This window comes from Saccostrea cucullata, unplaced genomic scaffold, assembly GCF_032062105.1.
Source record: "Saccostrea cucullata isolate Sc308-1 unplaced genomic scaffold, CSIRO_AGI_Scuc_v1 ctg2384, whole genome shotgun sequence".
NCBI classification, from domain to species: Eukaryota; Metazoa; Mollusca; class Bivalvia; order Ostreida; family Ostreidae; genus Saccostrea; species Saccostrea cuccullata.
In genome coordinates this window covers 77683-95800 of record NW_026941540.1, presented here as the reverse complement: position 1 = coordinate 95800, position 18118 = coordinate 77683, and the positions used below count along the sequence as shown (strand labels likewise).

The 18118-nt window shown below is 36.1% G+C and overlaps 2 protein-coding genes across 2 annotated transcripts in view; both read left to right on the top strand.

Annotated features, from left to right (window-relative positions):
* The first annotated feature begins 5799 nt into the window (after nucleotides 1–5799).
* On the top strand, nucleotides 5800–12536 carry LOC134258019 (A disintegrin and metalloproteinase with thrombospondin motifs 6-like). The gene is made up of 10 exons (XM_062740578.1): nucleotides 5800–5855; nucleotides 6092–6223; nucleotides 7455–7527; nucleotides 7782–7884; nucleotides 9586–9716; nucleotides 10082–10205; nucleotides 11502–11582; nucleotides 11707–11879; nucleotides 12219–12444; nucleotides 12532–12536. Exons 1-10 carry the CDS (start codon nucleotides 5800–5802, stop codon nucleotides 12534–12536), a joined length of 1104 nt encoding a protein of 367 aa, XP_062596562.1.
* Nucleotides 12537–12787: 251 nt separating this feature from the next.
* The window catches only part of LOC134258025 (papilin-like), a 68698-nt gene continuing 63367 nt past the window's right edge, over nucleotides 12788–18118 (top strand). Inside the window, exons 1-4 of the mRNA XM_062740584.1 lie at nucleotides 12788–12797; nucleotides 13148–13364; nucleotides 14186–14326; nucleotides 14667–18102. Coding sequence (XP_062596568.1) covers nucleotides 12796–12797; nucleotides 13148–13364; nucleotides 14186–14326; nucleotides 14667–18102 — 3796 coding nt within the window. The 5' untranslated portion in view covers nucleotides 12788–12795. The remainder of the gene's footprint in view (nucleotides 12798–13147; nucleotides 13365–14185; nucleotides 14327–14666; nucleotides 18103–18118) is intronic.

The window sequence follows — 18118 nt, the reverse complement described above, 5'->3', positions numbered from 1 at the left end:
TTCTTTCAAAATGCTACTCCTCCAACAGTTTTGGTCTAATTTCAATATAACTTTGGCACACAAGTAGACTACACAAGATACATAATTTTATGCATCGATTTTTGATTTCGTTGAATGGTGTTGCCATGGTTATTAAAAATAGAAATTTCTGAGAAATTCTTTTAAAATGCTACTCCTCCTACAGTTTTGGTCCGATTACAATATAATTTGGCACACAAGTAGACTATACTAAGATACATAATTCTGTGCATCGGTTTTTAGCTCTACTGGAGAGGGGGAAGAGCTTATGCAATATAAGGTTTGGTGTCCGTCTGTCTGTCTGTCTGTAAACAATTTTTCAAAATGCTACTCCTCCTACAGTTTGGTCCGATTTCAATGTAACTTTGCACACAAGTAGACTACACTTAGACACATAATTCTGTGCATCGGTTTTTGATTTCGATGAATGGTGTTGCCGTTGTTACTAAAAATAGAATTTTCTGTGAAATTCCTTTAAAACACTACTCCTTCTAAGTTTTGGTCCAATTTAACTTGGCACACAATAGACTACACTAAGATACATTAAATAGTGCATCGGTTTTTGATTTTGATGAATGATGTTGCCATTAGTACTAAAAATAGAAATGTCCGTGAAATTCCTTTAAAACATCACTCCTTCTACAGTTTTGGTCTGATTGCAATGGCTTCTTCTCTTATCCTTTGTTATAAGTACAAACCAGTAGAGCTACAGTCTCGAGAGAGACTTCTGGTTTTAACTTACCATCTTTCTTTACAGCAGTGATGGCCATGAAAATGCATCGTCAAATTTGAGATAATTTTTGAAAATTCATGTCATGCTTGTTTTTCACGTTGGTTCAAGTTTTTAGAGCAAGTAACTATATAAACTACCTGCACTAAACTTGCATGGATGATGCATGCATCCATGGATTAACTCCTCTGGACATGCTTTTGATGCTGATAGTCCAATATTGACTAAAAATATGTGAAATATGCATTTACATCTATAGGGATGAATGCAACTAGACTTGGTTTTGAGACTGGATCAAACCTAAATTTTCAGGACAAGTGATCAGTTATTGGAACGTACAGGCCTATTCCAAATTATCTTTAAAACTTAAACTAACCAAACATGCATTGATGATACATATAAGGCCTTAGGATGTACACTGTACGTACCAGATTTCCTACAGATGCTAAATCCGATTGGACATTTTCTTACATTAAGTCCACTCAGATTGAATTTGCATTAATGTTGCAGTTAGGCATGCACAGTACGAGAAACATTCTTTTGTAGTGAGATTTTGCCTTACCTTCAGATAATACATATGGAGGTGAACTTCTAAATTTTTCATTTGTAACGTTTCGAGTTTGATGAATATTGATTTTAATATCAATAAATTACTTTACCGTCACCTATGGTAACGTGTAATATTTTTTCAACCTGGTACCTATGAGGCACGTTACAATAATTGGATTCGAAGGTACCTAGATTTGATAAAGGAAAGAAGTGTGTAAAAACAATTAATACATGTGTTTATTATAGCATCAACAGCATCAAAGACAATAAATAAATTTTAATAAATATCTTTAAAAGGTCTCTTTAATAGAATATACGGCCAAACTTTCACGGAGCTCGGTGCTGCTCGGGGCTCCTCGGTGTTCGGTGCTACTCGGGGTTCCTCGGTGTTCGGTGCTACTCGGTTCTCGGTGCTACAAGCTTACTAGGTTTCCGGTGCTATTAGGTGTTCTGTACTATTTTGTTTCAGGAGCTACAAGATGTCCAGTGCTATCCGTTGCCACTACTATGGATAACTATACAGGCACAATCAGGGACTCTGACACTGCAATCAGAACTATATCTGAAATCCAAAATCTATTTCGTAATAACAAAAAGTCCACCCCCCTTCCTATGCTAGCATATCATGCGTAGATAGGAGAGTTCTTGTACTAAAGCCAACCATTGTTGATTATAACCTATGCAACTAAGAAAAGTCAAACATATACTAATCTATGCTCGGTACTACTCGGTGCTCGGTGCGACCAGGTGCACGGTGCCCCGGTGCTCGGTGCCGTCGGTGCCAAAAATTAACTTTAACTACATCTGTAAATGAAATCTCAATAAAATGGAATTGATTATTCTGAATTCATAATCACAAGTTTACACAGTCAATAATACTAAAATGTATTATAATAATTTAAAAAACAAACTTTGGTTCAGATCTCGCACCGAGTAGTCAATATCTAAATACTTTAAAGCTAATAAAATTTTACTATAACTATTTGCTAAAGAATTTATATTTTGCTACAATTTCTAAATAGACGAAGAAATTTCAAAACTAATTTTCTAACCTATTTAAAATATTAATTTACTTTATTCTTTCCTGGCACCGACTTGCACCGACTGCTCTGCCCTACCACTATTTTTCTAGAGAAGATCTGACGCCGACGCCAGGAGTTTGCTGCTTTTATACTGTGACGCAGTGCTGCAGTGACTACGTCATATGTAATATGTAGAACTTCAAGAACAACACTTTTATCAATAAACTAGATTAACAAACCCACTAATAATACTCCAAACGATCTATTCTATCAGACAATATATTATAATTATTTTAAGTTAATTACCGGTAATTCTAGAGTTAAATGTCCATAAACAATTCGTCTGCTAGCAATCCGGATATATCTACCTCTACCATACAGTTTCCGCAATTACTACATCTTAAGCATTTCCAGTTTGTCGTAAAATCCCGGTAAACAATAAATCTTTCCTAGCTAAGTTCTACAAGAATTCTATTTAAACATAATAATTCTAAGGACGCACTTTTATAGCATAATTATGTACTGCAAGTAAACGCATTTCTACGTAATTAGAATTAACACTGACGTTTTTGTACCAAGTGTAAACATGTACCAAAGTTCTACATGCAACGAAAAACATACATTCTAAACAACACTAAACATGCTAAAGGTTGACTATGCAGGCGCAACACATTGTGCATATTGTGTATGTATTTTAAAAGAATAATTCACAACAAAAAATTCTATAGAGGGGTTAACAGTGGAAAGTCTTAAACATGGAAAAAAAAAATATAGAACAGGCCAGCATTTTAACCAAGTCATAAGAACCTAGCTGTCAAGTTGATGCAGAATTTTAAAAGATGGAAGTTCTTTGAACTTTGTAAAATTTTATTCATTTTAAAACCACTATCACTAAGGAGTGCTGGAATCAATTAGACACCTTGTTTTGTACAGAAATTAACTAAAATGCGGTAGTGTGACATAAAGTCTTGAGTGTAAAGACATCTGTCAGAAGTAATGAAGTGGTCAGACATTCATCACATGCATCACTAGTGTATGGAGATCAGTTAGTGGAATAAACATAGAGATTGGGGAAGGGGGAGGTCAAGTTTCTGATCTAGTATATTGAATATTCCTCCTTCCTCTTACATGTAGTCAGAGTTTAAGGAGTTGAACTTAAAATGGCTTGTGTTCTTGCACTGGCTTGTATCTATGTATGTCGAATATTTAATAGTTCAGGCCATGGAAATTGGCCTGGGTAGCTCAGTAGATTGAGCACCTGGCTACTGATTCAAGGGTCCTGGGTTCAATTCACTGTCCAGCCATACATTTTCTCCATTCCTGTTACATAATTTTGGTGCTGTTGATCAGATAAATGTAACCAGAAGGGGAAAAATGTGGCAGTCAGATAGGTTTGAACACCAATGGCCATAGTTTAGTTGGTAGAGCAGCTGATTTTATTCACCTACATGTATAGAATTATGTACCTTACTGGTGAATTTATGAGAAAAAAATGGATTTTTCTATGGATCATCACCTGTGTCTAAGGTTATTCATTGACAATTAATATGTAGAAAGTGCAGATTTAAATTATAAAGTAATTAGTAGGGATGTCAAATCGGTCAATTTTTAGTACTCAGTTACTCGGACGTTTTTCCGAGTAACTTAAAAGTGTAAATAAATATGAACAAGTAAATTGATGACTGTAAAACATTGTAAACTCTTGTAGAAATAAAACCACATGTTCTGATTGGAGGTTTACCCCTAATTGTATTTCTGTTGTAAGAATGATGAGCACTTGTTACGACGAAATTTAAATAACATTTTTTGAAGTTCAATTTAAATATCAGATAAACACAAGAAATAAAATTATAAGAGGTTCACAGTGTTTTTGTAAAAAAAAAAAATCTACTCCGTAAATGTAATGTAACTTTGTTGCATTTGACGTCCAGGTATCAGTCGTCAGAGCTACGTACCATATCAACTAGAACTTGATCAAGTTAACAGAGCGGATTTATGATTTTCGTACACTTTTTCACTCCTATATTTTATAGTTTTACGGGACGGTATTTTGTAGTTTGGTAAAACGATGGAAATCGGTATTTTAAAGCCTTTGCCTGCAGCCATTTTTATTGGCATGTAATCAAACACAACCAATCAACAATCGCACGTGTAATATCATTTACGGCTTCTCAGAGAGTTGACAAAATTATTTAATTTATTTAAACAAATTAGACCTTAAACGATGTTCAGTGAAAACAAATAATTAAAGCAAACCAAAAATAAGGGTAGAAGACAGCCGAAGGTGAGAAAAGCCAGGTAACAGGTGCTTGGTCATGATAATTACTGTATAAACACTGTCACAGGCAATTACGGTCATTTAGAGGCGTAGGAAACCCTAATTACTGCATGTAGTGCAAGGAGCATTTTAAGTTATAAAACAGATTGTTTAATGCATTGATGAATAAGTTTAGAAACATTCAAAAATATACATCCGAGTAACCGAGTACCGATTTTAGTATTCGATACTCGGACGTTCGATCGAGTACCCGGTTAACCGGGTACTCGTTGACATCCCTAGTAATAAGTGATCTGATAAAGACATCAAATAATAAAGACATGCCATTAGTTAAAATACTGCTTCATTCCATGTAATCACATTTTAACTGTAATCAGTATGATGTAAAGTTGATAATAGTTTTGATTTTATGATATTATTCTAAACTTCAAGGATATCCATACATTTGATCTCATTAAATAGTCCATGTAGCATAGATGATATGTCTTATCAGATCACAATTACCACCTACACATGGCATTAGTACATGTAATAAGAACTGATCAAAGTCTTTGAAACATAGTGTACATGTACCTATATTTTAATCCCCACAAATCTTCATTTAAGATCCGTTAAGCTCTCTTTGACAAAGTCAAGACGAGTTTAAGCTTTCTCTGTCATTGGCTTACCAGGGTTAGGTTTTAGGAGCAGGTTCATTGCCCAGTAACTATAAGCTCTAGCTTGGCCATACTTGCATGGATGTTTCCATTAGGAATGAACACCACCAAACATGCTTTAGACACAGCTTGACATTTTTGTCAGATAGCATAGGACAACATTAAAGGATTAGAATAAGTCCATTCCCACATAATATAAGCTGAACGTATCCTGAACAATCATACTTTAATATTGAATCTATAAGGATGCACACTAAAATTAAGACTTTATTGGATGCTGCATATGACTGTAATTTTTTGATGAGCAACTATATTAATTTATTTTGAGCAAGTCCAAGTTACTTTCGTCTTAATTAGTCCAAACTTATAGGAATGATGCATTGAGGAATATATGGCCTACATAGCATCAAACTTGCTTCAGATGATGCATTGGACCTACATTTTCCATATGAATGAAAAAGTTAGAGGTTGTGAGGCTTGTTTACTTTCCAAATAACTTTAAACTCTGTCTGGTCATAACTTTCATTCTTTTTGCATCTATTGAGTATGGATGCAGTAACAACCTGGTTTCAGATATTGAGTAGCACCTATGTATTCACTAGGTGATTTAATTTGGACAGATTTGGGACATGTTCCATACTAAATAACTATAATCCCTACCTAGACTAATATAAAAAAGGTATAGCTTTTGTAGTTTGGGCTTTACGGACTGTGGATATCAGCCTGGTGAGCTCAGTGGTTAGAGCATCTGACGAGAAATACAGGGGTCCTGGGTTCTATTCCCAGTCCAGCCATATGTTTTCTTCGTGCATTTCTCCTTTCCTACTACACTTTATAGATTGATCATTTTCTTTTCTTTTACAAAGGGACATGCAGAAAGAGTGTGGGATGATTGGGAGAGTTTTGGCCCTTGTTCTCGAACCTGTGGTGGAGGGGTACAATCTCGTCAAAGGAGCTGTATATATCAAAGGTATATAAGAAGCATAGTGTAAGATGCCCTTCCCCCCCCCCCCCCACATTACACATTAACTGTATTTTTTTAATGTGCTTGGTTGGTGAGTCCCCAAACAATTTGCATACAGGTATCTCCCTAAGTGGACGGTAAAAAGTAAAGTGCAAGTGAGAATGCGATATACCCATTAGCATGTGTGCATATAATTAATTAGCTTTCACCTGCAGATGAAACTTTGTTGTAGAATACATGTATCTATGAAATTCACTTATTAAACATGAAAGTTATTAAGTAATATGGTATAAAATATTGCAAAATTTGTTCCTATATTTGCTGATTTTATATAGGGAGTGAAGGCGTGTGAATGTATGAATTAAACTGTCTACACAACCATTATGCTATTATAACATTTATAAAATAAGTCAATTACATATCAATTTGTTTTCACATTTATAATCATTTCATGCTCTTTCAAATTGTATTTGGACTTTTACAAATTAAAATTATGATCTGTTTGAGTTAAAACCAGTACATTTAGGTGTTGTTTAAATTACCTACTGCTGATCAAATGTACTTTTAAGGAAATAGGACTTGAGTTTTAAACATTTCATTTTTAGTTTTAGTAAAACATTATTTTTAAAAAATTAAAGAAATTATCTCAAATACAGTTTTATTAAGTTTATACAAATTTGGCCACCCAGAATAAGGAAGTATAAGAAATATGAAAAAAGTATTTTATCGGGTAAAAGAAAAAATTGTATTTTGGAGGAAAGAAAAGAAAATTACAAGATATTTTATCTTTTAAATTGTGCTGGGGGGGATAGGGAATCCAAATTTTACATTGAAATAAATAGGAAAAATCTTTGAAATTCTTCTCCTCAAGAACCACTGTGACATGATAACAAGAAATACTATGTCGTCGTAGTTTGTTGCATCACAGTTGAATTGGGAATTTTTAGTCACAGAATTGGGAAAAATTAACATTTTTGGCATTGGGAAGGGTGCCGTTTATCGGTACCAGTTATATAAGGGAAAAAAAACACTGCTTGGGTAGTGCAGATTTTATATTGTTCAAATCATGGCCACTGGGGTAGTATGGGGCCACAATTGGTATTACAAGGGGGATTAAATCTGGTGAAGAAAAGCATGGCCAAGATTATTTAGGTAAGCATTGTGACCCATGGACCTCTCGTTAAAATTTCTTATTTTAATTAAGAATTGTTACTTAATTTGTTTCTCTTTATATAAGGTCAAGGTCAGGAAGAAAACAAAGTTGTGGTAGTGCTCGAGAGGAACGTGAATATAAGTCCTGTAATACACAAGTAAGGTTTCATCTGATCTTACTCCGCAATTGCAAATGCATATGTTCGTTACAGACAAAGTAAAATACAAATTAACTTCGTTGTAATTTGTCTCCCCAGTTGATAATTCATTACTTTGTATATGACTTCATAACAATCATGTTTGACATTTGAATTCCCCCCACCTTGTGATTATATCATTTAGCTTGATATGAATAAAGTATTTCGAAGCTGTGATATATTTCATAAGTTGTATAGAATTTTTGTTTTTTTAGGACTGTGATGAGGGCAGTCTGGACTTCAGAGCAATACAGTGTCAGGATTTTAATAATGTCCCTTTTCTGGGCAAAGTTTACCAATGGAGACCTTACTATGATGGTAATTAAGAGAGATTTACAAACTGTTTTAGATACTCAGATAATGATCATTGCCTCTAGAAAAAGGATGATATTCTGAAAGTATAATTATAAATACCTATCCCCATCCTCTATGAATACCTCCCCCCCCCCCCATCCACCCACCCATCACTCACATAAAAACTTGAAAAAAATTTCAACATTCTGGGCACAAAAAATGCTAACTGATATTAACAGAAAAAAGTTTTGTAGATGAAATGATGTTTGTCAAACAAAAGACCAAACTTTCTTATCTACCTCTGATAAAACCATGGTCCTATGAAAACACCTGCACAGGCAATTTAGAGTAGACAGTTTTCATGAAAGTTTGTTAAACTTGGACATTTATGTTAAAAAGTTAACCTCTTGTTTAAATTTTCAAGAGGACTTGAAAGAATATTAATATTTATTGTAATCTATTTGTTTTATTAAAAGTCTAGTTAACTGTTAAAATAATATGATTAGATCTTTAATTCTCCACCCTTAATTTTGTAAAAAAAAAAAAAAAAAAAAAAAAAAAAAAACTTGCTTGAGTTTGAAGGAGATTTAAGTATTTTTCTCTTCAAGAATATTTTCACTTTCATTACATTGCATGGAAATCAAAGAAAAGCTCCTTGAATGCATAGTACTTTCAAAAGACAATATTTTTGCAAGACTGAAAATCTGAAGGAAGTATACACCTGGATATGCCTCTTAGGATTAGTTCAAATACCTTGGACCATGAACTAATTGAATCAGCTTTTCTGATCTGGATTACTTTTTGAGTGATAAGGTCAAAGGTTATGACCTAGCTGTCATACCAAAGAGAGACACTGAATTTCATTATTTATAGCACCTGGAACATGGAAGATTTACAGGATGAAATTTTAAAAAGAAAGCTGCAGTTAAGAGAGCATCTTGTGAATAATTAAAAGGTTTTAAAAAATCTTTTGATGAATAATTGTAGCAAAGTTGGAAGAAGCTAGATTTTACTTAAATCCATGATTTTTAGTCAGTCATAAACTGTCTGAAGTTGTGAATAGATTCCATACTAAGTCAGGTCCCTGTACCTGATAGCTACTGTAGATTCCTTATTTTTCGCGAGTACTTTTTATCGCGAACTGGGTCTTTCACGTCAAATCGCGAGAATTATAATTCGCGACTGGAGGGTTGATCAACAGAATTTACATAGATTTCAGTACCATAAAAATAAAAGCGAGTAATATTTTTTCGCGAGTGACGCTTCTCGCGAAATTACGCGGAAATTAATTCCTAGTGTATAATTAGGAATCTACAGTATTTCAATTCTGTGAATTTTTCACATTATCATGGTCATACTAAAGCAAAGCAAAAAGATAGTAAGTAGGATTTATATTTATGATTTGCAACCAATAAGTGGAAGAATATGATTTCTGAATGCCCTCTAGTTGTATCCCAGTGAAGACGGCATTAAGTCAATTTGAAGATAATGTCTTTTGCCCTCTCCACACTCAGGATGAAAAATTTGGGTCAATAGTTAAGTGGGTTTTTTTTCCACAAAATTTTTTAAATCGGTGCAGAATTTTCAAAATCTATTTTCTGGAATGCATAAAAAAGGATTGATTCTTGGAGGTTAAAAAAGTTTTGAGTAAAGGCCATTTTTAGCCAGTCGGTACTAAGGGAAAGGGCACACCAGATAGACTTACTTAAAACTTTTTCATTGAAGGAGAGAAGAGATGCAGTTTACTCTGTTCAGCAGTCAACACCAGTGTGTACCATGAGTGGAGTGATAAAGTGATAGATGGCACTAAGTGTGACAGTCTGTCAGATGATCAGTGTGTGGATGGAGCTTGTCAGGTGAACCAGTCAGACAGAATCTTAGTCATACAGTCAAACTTCGTTATCCCGAGCCTGATGGGGCTAAGAAAAAACTTTTTGATATCTGAGGATTCAAGATATCAAGCGTAAAATACTTAAAGAATATGTGGTTGGGACTTCAACATCACTTCAACATATCCAGGGTATTCCAGATATGGGGGTTTGAGATACCGAAGTTCAACTGTATAATCAATTAATATAGAATTTGTCAAGTATTCAAATACATGCTGTACACTGTTAAGGCCAGTATTGGGGCTAAGTCTACTTATGAATTAGTATAAATATAAGTATAAAATAAAAATAGTCAAGGAACGGTTGATCAGTTTCTGAACATTTTTCTGTAGGCAGCTGGTTGTGACAACGTACTCGGATCTCGAGCGAGACGTGATGTATGTGGTGTGTGTAACGGAAATGGAAAGTCGTGTAAACTCATCCGAGGATCATTCACTATTCCTCAGCTTTACTCAGGTAGGACTGCCAAGTTTAACTCTACACAACAATATAAAACTTGTACAAAAATTGTGTACTGTGTATGTGTTTAAAATGCAGTTTATGTCTGATTTCATTAAAAGTAATACAGTAAAATCTACCTAGGAGTAGTCACAGGGGGGGCAGCGGGGGCACTAGCCCCCCCACTTTCAGATCTGGGGGGGCAAGAGTATGTCTGTGCCCCCCCCCCCCCCACTTTTTAATGAAGAACAAAATCACAGCTATTTTGAAATAATATTAAACCTCATTTTATGGCATTTTTTTAAGTTCAACAACTGAGTAAGCATTTGTCTTGAAGTAATAGTTGTATTATATAGTAATGTAATATAGTAAATAAGTCGTCAAGACCTGCTCCCCCCCCCCCCACTTTTTTCCCCAACATAACCTTTACTATAGGAAATGTTCATTGAAGGGATAATTGCCCCCCCCCCCCCACACTTTTTGACCATAGTATATTGATATTGAAGAAGTGTGGAAAAAAAATTGGAATTGAAAGTACTTGCCTTTGAAAAAGTTGGCCACTAACCCCCCCCTGCGAAATAGGATTTTTGAGTTTGGAGAACTTTCAATCATGGTTTTTTTTTTTTTTTTTTTTTTTTTTTTTTTTGTTTTTTTTTTTTGCTTGTCAAAGAATTTCTGGAGTTGAGCCCCCCCCCACTTTTAAGTTTGTGACTACGCCTCTGTACCTAATCCAACATCTGTAAATTCCATTACACTTTTATTTTCCTTCCCATTTTGCTTTTTTCATTGTTTTTTTTTTATACTGTGAAATTTCATACCCGGTATATTCTGACTCCAAATTTGTGTCCCAATGTATAATGAACTATTGTTTATAGTGAAGTGATTTTCATTCCCCATGACTATTATATATTGTAAACTTGATGGATTTAACAAATTTCTGGTATGCTTATAACTTAACAAATTTGTCCATCTCTGGCACTTCCCAATAAGCCTGTTTTACTGTATTTTAATTAAAGCTGACTGTGCTTGGAAGTAAAGAGAGAAGTTTAGTCAAACAGGAAATTTCTTCACATCAATTACTAATAGAACACAGTTACTGTATACAGGGAAATTTTCGCCCCCGTTTTATTTTCGTCCCTTTCGCCCTCTTCCTGATTGGGTGAATTTAAAATGGTGCGAATTCAAATTACACAGCATAATTTCTTAAACAAAACTATGACCGGGCGAAATTAAAACGGGGCAAAAAAGTTCGCAAGTGCAAAAGGGCGAAAATAACCCCGTATACAGTAGTGATAAAACTTCTTTTACTTATAGGTTACAATGAAGTCATCACTTTGCCAAAAGGATCAACATCAATTTTGCTAAAAGAGATGAAATTCAGTCCAAATTATTTAGGTGAGGTCAAAAAATACAGACAGATTTAATATATATATCATCAACTCTCAGTTAACTTATTGGAAGGTTTCTGACCATGTTGTACAAGCAAAATTTTCTTAAACAAAAAATCAAAATATTTCAGTTTTGAAAAGTAGTGATGAAACATTCATATTAAGTGGGGAACATTATGATGGTAAACCAGTTCTGATGAACATTGGAGGAACCAGTTTATTGTATACACTGGAAGGATCAGGCCGGAACCTCGTGAAGAAACTAAAAGGACAGGGCCCAACTAAAGGCAGCATACAGATCTATGTAAGATTGGCTAGCCCTGGAAAAACTTGTCATTAATTTAGAAGCTTAATGTGGAATATATGGATTTATTTTGCATCTTTTTGATGGGAAAAAAAACTCTATTGAAAAGAATTTTGATGATCAATAAATGAAAATTTAATTCAACTGCAAATTCTTAAAAGATGAAAACCAGGAGAATGTTATTATATGAAACAGTAAAATTGGTGTTGTAAAGCTGAAGGTAGTAAAATTTATTTCTCTGTTTGTAGTTTATCAGATTTTGATTATGGAAGTAATTCAGGTTTAAAAACTTGCCTGAATTTGTCACTCTTTATTAAAGATGATCCTTTTGATTAAAAGATGATGGCTAAGGAAGAGAAGAATCCTGGGGTGTGGTATGAGTTATACATCCCTCTGTCTGGAGGAGAGCCTCGATTTGAACCCAGAAGTTTACCCATTAGTTACAGACAAAACCTACACCAGGGGCAGGCAGAATTAAGATCCAGTGGTATTGGAGAATCCACTCAATCCAGCTTTTCTTGGAATTTCGGCGGATGGACGCAGTGCTCCACCAAATGTGGAGAAGGTATGAGATATATGCACTTTAAAAGCAGACTAAAATGTTTTATTTTAACTAAATAAGCAACAATTTTCTTCTTTTATTAATCTGTAGATTAGGATGATAACTTTTATTCAAATCTAATTGAATAGCTGAAAGTAAGCAATAAAGAATTACTGTCTGACATTTCTATATGATTTTTAACACATTTACCATGAAAAAGAAAACATCAAAAATATACATGTATATATATTTTATGAATGCATTTGATATTTTAGGTATCAGGAAAAGGCTGGTGGTGTGCACTAACAGGCAGACGGGGGAGAGAAGTGACCTTGAGAATTGTGACGCTTCTGGTCGACCTGCCGACACAGAGAAATGTAAGGGAGACAACTGTGATCAAACTTCTCAGGATGAAAAAACTGTGTAGGTCAATAAATGATGATTATCTCTCTTTGTATACATATTTTTCTTCTTAAAACTGAATAATTTTTTAAGACACTTAGAAAAAAATTGGAAAAAAAACTTAGTTGGCTACATTGATCTTTTGATCCCAATGTCTCTTGTTAGGTCTTGGGGATAATCTGCTTTATCATTATACATTATTAAAATCACATTAAAATGGACAATAATTTGTACTTTTCTCTTTAAAATGTGTGCAATAGGCGATAACATTTAACCCTTGTATTGTCCAATTTACAGATTTCTCTATTACAAGTATTTATTTTAGGAAGTGGAAGCTAGGTGACTGGGGTCCTTGCTCTTCCTCCTGTGACATCGGGGACCAGATACAGTCTGTACAGTGTGTCTCAGTGGATCCCAGGGGACAGTCAGTACCTGTAGAAGATGCCCAGTGTATTCAGCTGTATGGCCAGAAGCCAGAGTACAGGAGGTCTTGTAATGAAAATGTTCCTTGTCCTTACTGGACTGCAATGGAATGGTCCTCTGTAAGTGACATTATCGTTGGATTATTAAATTACAATCAAACATTATTAACTTAAATGTATTAACAACAGTCAAACTTCAATATTTTGAACTCATGTGACCAAATTAAACTTTAAGTTATTCAAGGATTTGAGATAATGTGGGCAAAAAAAAAAAAAAAACAAAACAAAACAATAAGAAAAGGTGATGATAGGACTGCCAACTCACCTTGACATATCTCTGAATTCAAGACATTGATGTCTGAGCTAAGGAAGTTCAGCTGTATCATGTCTGCATAAAGTAAAAAATTAATTTTATAATTCATAAAAAAAAAACACAACATACATTTTGTTACAAGAAGCATGCTTTGAAGTTATGGGAAGATGATATGTTTATAATTACCAAATATCAGTCAAGTATTGGACACAAAAAAAGCTTTTGGGTACAAAGAGTTGAATCGAATTTTTCTCTAATTTAAAAAAAAAGGCATACCGTAAATCTGGAAATTTTTACGTCGATTTTATTTTGCGAATCTGGGTCAAAATGCTGTTGATTAATTTTTACGTTTCAAAATTTTGCGAATGACCACTTCTTTCTTTACATTTTCTTATTGTTGAATTATTTTTAAGAACAATATTTTTGCGAATGCAATGAACTCGCAAATTTGCTAAAAATTTATCTACAGCAAAAATTTCCAGATTTACGGTATTACAGTAAATTTAGTTTAGATTTTCACCTACATGTGATTTAAGTTAACAAAGTGAAGATTATTTCTTAAATGTTTGTTTTCTTTAGTCATTATTTCCATAAAATTGCTATCCCTTGCTATGCTGTTTCTCTGCAGTGTAACAAGGCCTGTGGTATGGGGGAACAGACTCGCAGTGTACTGTGTATCAGTATAGACAACAGGAGGCTAGCAGAGAGTGCCTGTGATCCTACAAAGAAGCCAACCCCCACACGACCTTGTATGGTCAAGCAGTGCCCTGTAAGCATAACATCAGTGATTTTCTAAATTTCATCTTGTAAAAGTACTGAAGATACACTTCACTGTAGAAATTAACTTGCAGAGTTAATATTAACTGTTTCATCATTTGTGCCATATGTAATAAAAAATGACAATGAAGGTGAAAGAGGACAGTGAATATTTAATGATATAATTTTTATACAGTGCAGAAAGAGAGGGAATAGAACAGTATCTTTTTATTATGATTTCATAAATATTCTAAATAATTAGATAAAAGAAAAGAAATTTAAGATAGATGATTAAAAATCATTGTAGCTGTGTCATTTCTGAAACATGCTGTTTAAACTCCATTTACTCCTAGGAAGGTCCCTTAGAAAACTGTAGAAATTCGCTGTTTGGATGTTGTCCTGATGGTAGGACACCTGCAAGAGGCCTGAATTTAGATGGATGTGAAGTGACTTGCAAGGGTACAAGGTATGGTTGCTGTCCAGATCAGAGAACCACAGCAAGAGGTCCAAATGGGGAAGGGTGTGGATCGGACTGTTCAAGATCCAGATATGGATGTTGTCCTAACAGTCAGAATCCTGCTAAGGGGCCCAATGGAGAGGGTTGTTCTACTCCTTGTTCTAGATATAGATATGGGTGTTGTCCAGATAATGTAACTGTAGCTAGGGGTCCTAATGGTGAGGGATGTCCCACTTCATGTTCTGACAGTCAGTATGGATGTTGTGCGGATGGGAAAACTGAGAAGAGAGGACCTAATAATGAAGGATGCTCCAATGATTGTTTGAGATATCCATATGGATGCTGTTCTGATAATATTACTCCAGCTAGAGGTCCGAATGGTGAAGGATGTCCAAGCTCCTGTAGAGACAGTAGATATGGATGTTGTCCAGATGGTAGAAGTGAAGCTAGAGGACCAAATGGACAAGGTTGTTCTATTGACTGTTCCAGATACAGATTTGGTTGTTGTCCTGACAACGTTACTGCAGCTAGAGGTCCAGATGGAGAGGGCTGCCCTAACTCTTGTAGTAAGTCCAAATATGGATGTTGTCCTGATGGAAAGACAGAGGCAAGAGGTCCAGATGGGGAGGGATGTTCACCAGACTGCTCTAGAAGACAATTTGGTTGTTGCTCTGACAATATAACCCCAGCAAGAGGTCCAAACAAAGAGGGCTGTCCAAGTGAATGCTCTGCCTCTCAATTTGGTTGTTGTCCTGATGCAAAAACAGAAGCTAGAGGACCCAATGGAGAAGGATGTCAACCAGACTGTTCTCGCTATAGATATGGATGCTGTTCAGATAATGTAACTCCAGCCAGAGGTCCAAATGCTGAGGGTTGTCCAGTAAATTGTACATTGTCACAGTATGGTTGCTGTCCAGACAGGGTCACAGAGGCTCAAGGATTTAATTCTGAGGGTTGTCCCAGTGAATGTCAGAACAGCAGATATGGATGTTGTTCAGATGGGAGCACAGAAGCCAGAGGACCTAATGGAGAAGGGTGTCCTTTCGACTGCTCACGGTATCCCTATGGATGTTGTCCTGATAAATCAATCCCTGCAAGAGGTCCAAATGGTGAAGGATGTCCTAACTCATGTGTAAATGGTAAATATGGATGTTGTCCAGATGGTAGAACAGAAGCTAGAGGACCTAATGGACAAGGTTGTTCTATTGACTGTTCCAGATACAGATTTGGTTGTTGTCCTGACAAAGTTACTCCTGCTAGAGGTCCAGATGGAGAGGGCTGTCCTAACTCTTGCAGGAATTCTACTTATGGATGTTGTCCAGATGGAAGAACAAAGGCAAGAGGCCCAAATAGGGAGGGTTGCACTATTGATTGTTCTAGATACCAGTATGGATGTTGTCCAGATAATGTAACTCCTGCAAGAGGCCCCAATAAAGAGGGCTGTCCTAGTAACTGCACTGTGTCTCAATTTGGCTGTTGTCCTGATCAGGTGACTGAAGCAAAGGGATATAACATGGAAGGTTGCCCAAGTGCTTGCTTAAGGAGCAGGTTTGGATGCTGCCCAGATGGCAAAAGAGAAGCCAGGGGGCCAAATGCAGAAGGATGTTCTGTGTCCTGTGAAGAAACACGATTTGGATGTTGTCCTGATAATCAGACTCCAGCAAGAGGACCCGGTGGAGAAGGCTGCAATACTGAATGTTCAAGGTATCCTTATGGATGTTGTTCAGATCAAGTTACACCTGCAAGAGGTCCAAATGGGGAAGGATGTTTAAGAAACTGTGCTGAGTCTCAGTATGGGTGCTGCTCAGATGGAAGAACTGAAGCTAAAGGTCCCAATCAGGAAGGTTGTTTAACAGATTGTGCCAGATACAGATATGGATGTTGTTCAGATAACATCACTCCTGCAAGAGGTCCAAATAAGGAAGGATGTCCAAGTAACTGTACTTTGTCTATATATGGATGTTGTCCAGATCAAGTGAATGAGGCTCAGGGATATAATTATGAAGGATGTCCACCCGAGTGTATGCAATCTAGATATGGATGCTGTCAAGACAATAAAACAAGAGCAAGAGGTCCTAATGGAGAGGGGTGCTCTAATGATTGCTCCAGATACAGATTTGGATGTTGCTCAGATAATATAACACCTGCTAGAGGTCCAGATGGTGAGGGCTGCCCAAATTCTTGTTCTACCTCAAGGTATGGATGTTGTGAAGATGGACAGACAGAATCCAGAGGTCCAAATAGAGAAGGATGTCCCACTAATTGTTCCATAACACAGTATGGTTGTTGTCTGGATGGGAAAACTGCAGCTAGTGGTCCAGATGGCGAGGGATGCTTCAATGAATGTTCTAGAACAAAATATGGCTGTTGTTCTGATAATCAGACACCAGCTCAAGGTCCAAATGAAGAGGGATGTGCTGTTGAATGCTCAAGATATAGATTTGGTTGTTGTCCAAATAGTCAGAATCCTGCTAGAGGACCCAATGGAGAGGGTTGTTCTATTCACTGTTCCAGATATAGGCACGGTTGTTGTGCAGATAATGTAACTATAGCAAGGGGTCCTAATGGTGAGGGATGTCAATTTGATTGCTCTAGATCTGAGTTTGGTTGTTGTGAAGATGGAAGAACTACAGCAAGGGGTCCAAATAGAGCGGGATGTCTTAATGAATGTGCAAGAACTAAATATGGATGTTGTTCTGACCAAAAGACTCCTGCTAGGGGCCCTAGACAAGAGGGTTGTCCAGCAAAATGTAGAAATTCGATATTTGGATGTTGTTCTGATGGGGTCACAGAAGCTAGAGGTCCAAATGGTGAAGGATGTGAGTCTGACTGTGAGAGAAGAACTTATGGATGTTGTGCAGATAACAAAACTCCTGCACGAGGCCCCAATGGAGAGGGATGTCCTAGTGTTTGTGAGTTATCAAGGTATGGTTGTTGTCCAAACAGTAACATTTCAGCAACTGGACCAAATTTTTCAGGTTGTCCATACACATGTTACAGCAGTTTGTATGGTTGTTGTTCTGACAACTATACAGCTGCAAGAGGTCCTAATAAGGAGGGTTGTCCAACAACAAGTTGCAAGTTGTCTATATTTGGTTGTTGTCCTAACAGTAACATTTCAGCATCTGGACCAAATTACTCAGGTTGTCCATACACATGTTACAACAGTTTGTATGGATGTTGTTCTGACAACTACACAGCAGCAAGAGGCTCAAATGGAGAAGGTTGCCCTAGCCCTTGTGATGAGTATCCGTATGGATGTTGTCAAGATGGCAGAACACCAGCTAAGGGACCAAGGAATGAGGGATGTCCAACAACAGATACAATCTCTGGTAGGTTTATTGATTA